Consider the following 8892-nt stretch of genomic DNA (forward strand, 5'->3'; position numbering starts at 1 on the left):
AAGATCTGAATAATTCTTCTATCACTGCTCATGCAGATAGTTTGAATTAAATTGTCCAAGATTTGATATTTTCTACCTTTTACCCCAATACACTGTAAGGGATTTTGTTGGTGGTGCTCACTGCAGTGAAAAATTGCATTTAGCAGTGACATGCCTTTCCTGAAAATGTGTTCTTTCTACTCTGCATAATCCGCAGAACACACTGTCAACAGTTTTTATAGAGACTATTTATTAAGTAGAAAGTAGTTCCAATGAAAACTGTTGACACAGAATAACAGGAACACTGTTTGCATCCCAAAACCGGAGCACATTAAACTGAATGTTAGATAGAGGAGAGTGAGAGGACATGTTTTAATCTGTGTGAAGTCACCTTTTAAGGTTGACTAGCCACAACTAGGACAGGTATACCCAAAAGCCAAAACTTACTAATGCACATGTATTATGGATCACTGAGCTGGTATTTAAAGTTGTTGAGTTTAACCAGGTACAGAGTTAGAGCCTAAAATCACATCTATTGTCTATTGTTAGGTCAGTTGGGTGTGGGGCTGTGTGTGTGTGTGTGTTGGGGGGTTTAACCTGAGCAGTTAACCATGTTTCCTGTCACTGAACACACACATTCACCACAGTCGTAAATACAAAAGCATGACGACAAAACATAGTTTATTGTGTGTGTATGTTAAATGTTTGAAGAGTTTTAGATATGAGTTTAAGTGTTACCAAATACGAAAAATGCTTAAATCTGTTTACTTCTCTCCATCAGGCTCCAGAGAAACAGCCTTCACTTACTCCATCAGCGCAGCCGGCGTGGTCAACGCCATCAGCCGGGCGTGCCGTGAGGGCGAGCTCTCCACCTGCGGCTGCAGCCGCGCCGCCCGACCCCGCGACCTGCCTCGTGATTGGCTGTGGGGTGGCTGCGGCGACAACGTGCACTACGGCTACCGATTTGCCCGGGAGTTTGTGGACGCCAGGGAGAGGGAGAAGAATTACCCACGTGGTTCTGCAGAGCATGCCCGGACACTGATGAACCTGCAGAACAATGAAGCAGGAAGACAGGTACGGCAGACAAACACACACATGTACTTGATACTTAAAGTTTCAGCATGAAACTAAAGTTTAGAGCTCTAGACGGGAAAATTTTTAACCCCACACTATATCTGTATGTCTGTAAGGAATGTGTGTGTGAGTCAAGGTGGCCCCCAATTGCCTGACCTGGCAGTATTTGTGAGTGTGTGTGTGTAAGTTATTTATTGGGAGGGTCCAAATGGTATAACTGCTAACGCCCTTGGAGTCTGGCTAGGTCGGCAGGTCAATGCACATTCCAGTGAAGAAACACACACACTCGCACATAAGCTAAAACACACATAAACGCTTCAGCACAATGGACAATAACATGCCTAATTGCATGTTGAGATTGTAAAGGTGAAACCTGCTGGATGGATGTTTTCTGAGGTTTTCTGACCTGCTCTGGTTGCCGTACAGCAACAGTTAGAAGTTTTATACTTGATACTTGAGCTAAAGTTGTTTGGGAATGCTTACAAGTGAGGAGAGCATGAAATGAGATGCACTAACAGAAAGCTTTCACCTTCGACTGAGCTGTACACACACACACACATTTCTCTCATAAAAGGTCCATTTGCCCATTCTGGTACACACTGGATCAGGAGAGTGTGTTTATCTTCAGTTAGAGGAGCTTTGTTTAAGCTGTTTGCAAGACAGAGACGCTGAGAGAGTGTGTGTGTGTGTGTGTGTGTGTGTGATTTGTGTGAGAGACAGTGAGCCTGGTTTGAGTGTGTGTATCAGGGGTCAAAGGTGAGGGTCTGGAGAGGTTGTGTTTCTGCTGAGGGTCCCATTGGGGCTATAGGAAAGTGTATGAGAGAGGCAGATCTACTGCTACAGCATACACACACACACACACACACACACACACACACAGTTCCTCTGCTTTTCTGTGACATACACACGCCTTTGAATGACTTTTCCTCCTCTCTCTTGTTTGATCCCTCGTTTTCATTGTTGCCTGTCCATCGAAACGGAAGAGAGGAGAAGAGAGAGATGAAAAGGAGGAGAGGAAGACAGCTCCCCTTTTCCTCTTCATCCCTTCCTCTCTCTTTTTCTCTCTCACTCTCTTTTTCTTTCGTGGACACGCCGGTTTGTCCTAAGCGGGATTTGTCTTGCTTGGTTGAGCAAGGCAAACCGCAGGGCTTTTGTGGAGGTGACAGGGGCGTGCCGCTTGCTGTGTGTGTGTGTGTGTGTGTGTTTGTGTGTGTGTGTGTGTGTGTGTGCTCAGCTTCATTTGATTTGTGTGCAAGGCGGACAACATGGTCGTCTGTGTGTGTCTGTGTGTACAAGCGTCTAGAGACAGAGACGCAGGGTGAGGGATGGACCTCCGTCACAGTCCCCCGACCCTCAAAAGACCACCACACACACACACACACACACACACACACACACATATATATATATATATATATATATATTACACATGGCCACCTAGGTCCACTGTCTCTGTTTCACACAAATCTAATGAGGCAGAGCTTGTCACAAAGACCAAAACAACTAGATGTACATTCCCGGTCTAAAGACAATAAGAGGCCACTTGTGCCGTCTCTGCTCTGAACACAGAAGTTTATCTTTTAAAGATTTATCCATCAAACTGTGGATCACTTTGTTGCTTAATTTAACAATGACCAGACTAAACAGAGCATTTTTTTGTATGTTTGGATCCAAAGAAAAGCTGAAGAATGTGTTACTCTAAGCATATAACTCCACTTTGGTCCTCAGTTGTGAAATATCATTAAACACTGCTTGTTGGGTACCCAACACACAGCCGTATATTTAATTCTGCTCAAGAGCAGTGGGTTTGTAAAGATACTAAATGTGTTTAATTACTTATAAGTTGCACTAGGCTTGGCTGAAAGGGCTTTACAATCTGTACAGCGTACAAACCCATAGTTCAGATAAGGAACCCCCCCAAAAAAATTATTTAAGAGGGGAAAACTTGAAACTTTAAGGAGAGCAGCGGAGGAGGGACGAGCAATAGATGCTGTGTGTTCAGAGTGGAAGACACGTCACAAATATATGTATATATGTAGAATATGGATCTAGGAAACTGTTTGTTTATTTGAAAGCTGCTGCTTTGAATGACCAGACAAACAATTAAAGTGAAAGTCTGGATACATTAGACAAACAGCATCACAAAATGACAATAAAACATAAACATAAAAATGTGTCCTTATCTGTGTCCCCCTCATTCACTGCTTATCCTGTCACAAAGGGTGGGCTATTTTCTCTATTTCTGCCCCATTCTAGTACTACACACACACACACACACACACACACACACACACACACACACACACACACACACACGGCTCCTAACCCCTAACCCTGTCTGAGCAGAAACTATTGTGCCTGACACTGAGACCGTGTCTCCACCACGGATGATTGACCGCGTGTGTGTGGGTTTGTGTGTGCATGTCCGTGTGTGTGAGTGTGTTTTCATCAGGTCCAGTATCACTGCGCCCAGCAGGCATGACCCACCAAATAGCTCAGTATGATGCTGGACACACACAGACACAGAAAACATAGTGAGTGATAAAATAAAAGACGACATAGAGGGAAAAGAGTAGAGTAAACTGAAATAGATCTGTTTTAGGCTGTTGCTCATAAACTCCCTCTGATTTTGCCTCCTTTATATCCTTGGAAATGTTAACATACTGTGGGGCTATAGATAAAAAAAGAGCTGCATCCCTAATTTTCTTATTATCGTGGTTCTAAATCTCTAATAAACCTCACAGTGGGGGATCTGAGGAAACACGAAGGCTCGTAAAATAAGTACAAGTCATAAAATATAAGGATTTCCTCCTGCTGTTGTATGTATGAAACTAATCCTTAACCTCCCATAAACTCCTCTCTCAGTGTGAACAATAGAGACGTATAAAGAGAAATATTTAAGCAGTTTAAAAAGTTTTTATTTTCTGTTTTAATTCATGCTTTTGCTAAATGGGAGAAACTACCAGAAACAGAAACCCTAAAATAGAAAAAAGAAAAAAAAAAAGACCTCTGCCTCCACAGAATGTCATTGTCCTCCAGTGTCCTCTGTCTGAGGGGGTCACGGGGGTTGAATCACAGGATTGGAGGGTGCCGAGTGCTATGCCTGCTGGGTAGTAAAGTAGAGGACATGGGAGCAAGAGGTGGGAGGTTGGGGGTCGGGGGTGTTTGGGATACAAGGGTTAACAGAGGTGAGGAGGTAATTGGGATCAGGCAATGTCAGGAGGTGGGTATTTGGGAAAACAGTTGATTCAGCAAGTACAGCATGTTGATGTGTGGGAATATGTCTCAGTGGCATTGGTGCAAACATAACACAATGCATGATTAGCGACATATAATTATAATATAATTCATATGTGTGTGTTGACGAGGGGTGTGTTATGTGACTTGTTTATTGAGTGCGGCCTCTGACGTGGTGAAGCTGCGTGGGTGAAGAGCTCCCCCTAATGTTCACTGCTGCTTGGACCATAAATCTTGTACTTCCTGCTCTGTTTTTTTACATATCCAAGTGTTAAATGTGTTCGCAAACACTTATAGCGAAGAAACAGGGAAAATGCATGAAGATAATGGGATAATTTGACTAAGATCTTGAATGATTGTTCAGTTTTTTGGTTCGAATAAGGCGTTATGGCTGGATTGTGCATGATCTTGAGTACAATTTTCTCCATATTTATATTTCTAGACATTTAGCCGCTGTGTTTGTCTTCAGTCATTTAAATGAGAGAATTTTTGGCGCTCAGTGTCCTGAAAATAAAGTAATAAATGGAACACAAGTGTATCTACCCTGTCATCTCTCTATTATAACCCTGAAAGCTACTGACGTTATACCTAAACTAATAATATGTCATGTTATAGTTTTCCTCACATGTATTCTTTAAAATTACTGCTTTCTATGTAGGAACTGTGTGGGAAAGTGGATTTACAATAGAGCCACATTTCCTCTGCCTTCTATTCTCAGTCAGATGTTTGTTTTAGTTTGGTGGAGTAGTATCGACAGCCGATGTCGGAGAACGGTGCATATGGAGCAAAAATCCTTTCTTTGTTTTTCTTTTCTTTGCATTTTTGCCGTTTGGTTATCTATTTTACCGCACATTTAAACAGGAGGAGGTTTTGCACCAGCGCACAGTGGTAACAGAAAACTGGAGACGGGAATCTTTCTGGCTTTATTGCTGTGTGAAGATAATTTTAGAGTCCCTCAGGAGGTGTAGCAATGCATGTATAATTCGGTGTCTCTCCTTTCAGCCATTATTCATTTTCCCCCTTCACATTTAATTTGGCAGCAGTAGCCTTAAAGAATTGAGTGTAACAGATAGAAAAGCTGTAAAACCTTAATTTATTGTGTTTTCAGGCAACTTAACTTCACCAAATCACATGAATTACACTAGGTGGCAGTTGCTGCTATACTCTGCTGAGCCAAGTCAAACTAGTTTAGCGTTTTGGTTTAGCAAGCATAATTACCACTATGTCTATTCAACAAATGTCATAGTTTTCAGACCAGTGGTTTGGTTTTTACTTTGCTAAGCTTCTTTTACTGAAATTATATATTTGTAACGTTTAATAATATTGTTTTATATTGTTAAAGGACAGTTCTGGTCCTAACTTTATTTTGATCAGATAGGTTGTGTGCATTTTGGCTCTGTAGGGCAGCACTGAATTATAATTGTTTTAATATCCATTATGTGGATTTATCTTGATTTTTCCAAAGGACATTAAAGAGAGTGCTTACACATTTTTACCACTAGATGGAGGCAGCGTAGCAGCAAATACAGCAGATCTACACGTTGTACATTCAAACAGCGTTAACCAGAGTCTAGAAATACTGGTACAGAGGTTGGATCAGGTCTGCAAGACAGTTTGATGAGAAATTCATTTGATTTCACATCAAGTACATTTTACATTTTTTCCCCTTTCTATGTTTCTTTTAAAGGAAGTCGAGAGTGAAGCATTTCATATAAATTCTAAACTGTCTTCTTCTAAACCTAAAAGTAGGCAGTTTCAACACTGACAGCTGATTATTTTTATCTAGAGATGAATGGGACTGAATGTTTATATCTCCCTGTATAGATAAGATAACAATGAGTTAGTCATGTAAAGGAAACCTACCATATCTATCTAACATTTCTGTCTTTTTCTCTCTAACAGGCGGTCTACAACCTTGCAAATGTGGCCTGTAAGTGTCACGGTGTCTCAGGGTCCTGCAGTCTGAAGACTTGTTGGCTCCAGCTGGCCGACTTCCGCCGTGTCGGCGAGTTCCTGAAGGAGAAATACGACAGTGCGGCTGCCATGCGCATTGGACGCAAGGTACTGAACTCACAGAGGATTTTCATGAACAGAATATTCAACAACATTCCCCTTGAAAACTATCCTAAATCTGATACCAACTTACTCTCTCTTCACTTTGTCTCTACTAGGGCAAGCTGGAGCTGGTAGACAAGCGCTTCAACACCCCAACCCCAGAGGACCTGGTCTACATCGACCCAAGCCCTGACTACTGCCTCCGCAACGAGACCACAGGCTCGCTGGGCACACAGGGCCGCCTCTGCAACAAAACCTCGGAGGGCATGGACGGCTGCGAGCTCATGTGCTGCGGGCGAGGATACGACCAGTTCAAGACCTACAAGCACGAGCGCTGCCACTGCAAGTTCCACTGGTGCTGCTACGTCAAGTGCAAACGCTGCACGTCTCTCGTGGATCAGTTTGTGTGTAAATAGCACTGGAAGGGGGCGAGAAAGGAGGCGGGGGAGAGTAGATAGAGAGGGAGGTGGAGGGTGAAGGATAGAAGACAGGAGGGTGAATTTTCAGGGTTTTGTTCAGGATAAATTACGACACACATGTTCAATTTTCTGACCAGTTTCCTTACCTCCTCCATTTATAAACCTCCTGCCTTTTCACATGAAGAACAACTGTGTGGCTATTCTTTTCAGCACAGTGATGTAGAGATAGATAGGGAAGAAGAAGAGATGGAAGGGAAGCTCGGAAGCAAGGAGGGATGTGCTTTCTTCCATTGTTTTCGGACAGACAACCAATTTTTTAACAGAGCTTCCCGTTTCTCACCGCTCTATCATCACGTTCTGCTGTTCCTGTATAATATCCTGATCACAACCCTGAAGGAAACAGAATGGACGAACAAGGAAGGACATCAAGGATAAATGGACCTAGAAAGTGGAACAACTGGATCCTGAAAAGGAGGGACACATGCATCTAGTGTGATAACAAAGATATGAGAGATGAAATAAATATATAATTAAATAATAAATAAACATACAACTCTGATTGTTATTTAAAGAGGCTTGAGGCACAGTTTGGACTCATAACACTCTTGGAGCTATTTGAGTGTTGTTATCGTGTCTCTTTGAAAGAACTTTTGACCTTTTTAACCGTGCAAGAGTACATGAGTTCAAACACACTTGCAGAAAACACCAGAAATGCATAAAACAGACGAGTAGAAGAGGAATCACTTATAGGGTGTGGAAAACAGAAAAGGGGTGAATGGAGGGGGAAAAAGGGAAGAAGTTACATGAACTTTGGTTGATTATTTTGCAACAAAATTCAGGAGACGTGCCACACAGCTGACTGGGAAACTCAAAAACGGGTATTTTCCAGCTGTAGATTTCTGTTCATAAAATGCAGTAAAGTGCAGTAAAAACACTTAATCTTCGAGTCAAGAAGGACAAATGACTAACAGGACTCTATCCATTTGTCTCGGTGTAAGTACTGGTGTTAAAGCAGATTTCCAGTACCTGTGAGCTGACAAGTGTGTCTGTGCAGGTTAATGAGGCTTGCCGGTTTCAGCCATCTTGACAACCTCGACCATTTAAACAAGCAGCTCCGGCTCTGTGACCTTCATCTGACAGTGAAGTGAGCAAAACCTCCATTAGTGAGATTAATGTTCTGTATCTGCCTTAATGAACACGCACTAAGAGACACGTTCACTGTGAGTGGAACTCTTCATCTCGTTATGTCTCGTCATGTCGTTATGCAACTTGTTAAGTCAACAGAAAGCCCTGTGGTGTCGATTTTGGCAGTTGTGCCACAAATTTTTATATTTTCTAATAGTTATGCCATGAATTTTCCAATTTGTATGGGTTGGGTTGAGATTATTGTAAACGTATAATGTAATCCAATCGATAGACTCAATCATGAAGAGGACAAAGTGGACAGAAGAGGACTGAACATGCTTTGGAAGAACTGAATGTTTGAACGTGGAAAAACAGAAAGGACTGCAATTTATAATGTGCTACTTTTTTAAAAAAGAAAAAGAAAAAAGTAGATCAGAAAAGAAGGTATATTTTATTATTGTTTTTAATTCTCTGTTTTCTATGTTTTATACATGAGTATTATTGTGTATTCTTTTGATAAAGTAGTCTTCGACAATGAGGTGTTGTTCTGTTTTTGAGTCTGCTGCAGTTCTTTTGTAAAAGTCTCACCCCGGCCAACACTTTGATTCTGTTTGCTCTGACATCTACAGACAAGTCTTTGTCATTCAGAGGAAGGGAAATGATGCTGCAGTTGCTAAAAAGGGAAGCAATGAAGCACAAGAAACTGACTTACCAAAATTATAAATGAAATAAAACATCCCCAGTTAGTATAAAAGGAGGTGAACATGAATGAAACAAACCAACTAATATAGTTCAATCTAGCCTGGAGCACTGGCTAAATGTCCATTTTTTTATTGAAATGTACAGTATTTTTGTATGAAGTAAACCTTTCATAGAATTAAATCTCTTATACTAAACATCTGTGACAGTGATGCAGAATTGGCTTTTACAATCAACACTCAGCTGAGTTTGGTGAATGGCTTCGTAATTACTTTGTCTCACAGCATAAAATTATAGAATGTTG

General features: G+C 41.5%; 1 protein-coding gene across 3 annotated transcripts in view; it reads left to right on the plus strand.

Moving 5' to 3' along the window:
- The window catches only part of wnt5b (wingless-type MMTV integration site family, member 5b), a 77536-nt gene extending 69112 nt beyond the window's left edge, over positions 1-8424 (plus strand). For all 3 annotated transcript variants that reach the window (XM_019264125.2, XM_019264124.2, XM_027272154.1), the window contains 3 exons: positions 761-1053; positions 6193-6351; positions 6462-8424. In XM_019264125.2, coding sequence (XP_019119670.1) covers positions 761-1053; positions 6193-6351; positions 6462-6761 — 752 coding nt within the window. In that variant the 3' untranslated portion in view covers positions 6762-8424. The remainder of the gene's footprint in view (positions 1-760; positions 1054-6192; positions 6352-6461) is intronic.
- Positions 8425-8892: the final 468 nt, after the last annotated feature.

This window comes from Larimichthys crocea, chromosome XX, assembly GCF_000972845.2.
Source record: "Larimichthys crocea isolate SSNF chromosome XX, L_crocea_2.0, whole genome shotgun sequence".
In the NCBI taxonomy this organism is placed as follows: Eukaryota; Metazoa; Chordata; class Actinopteri; family Sciaenidae; genus Larimichthys; species Larimichthys crocea.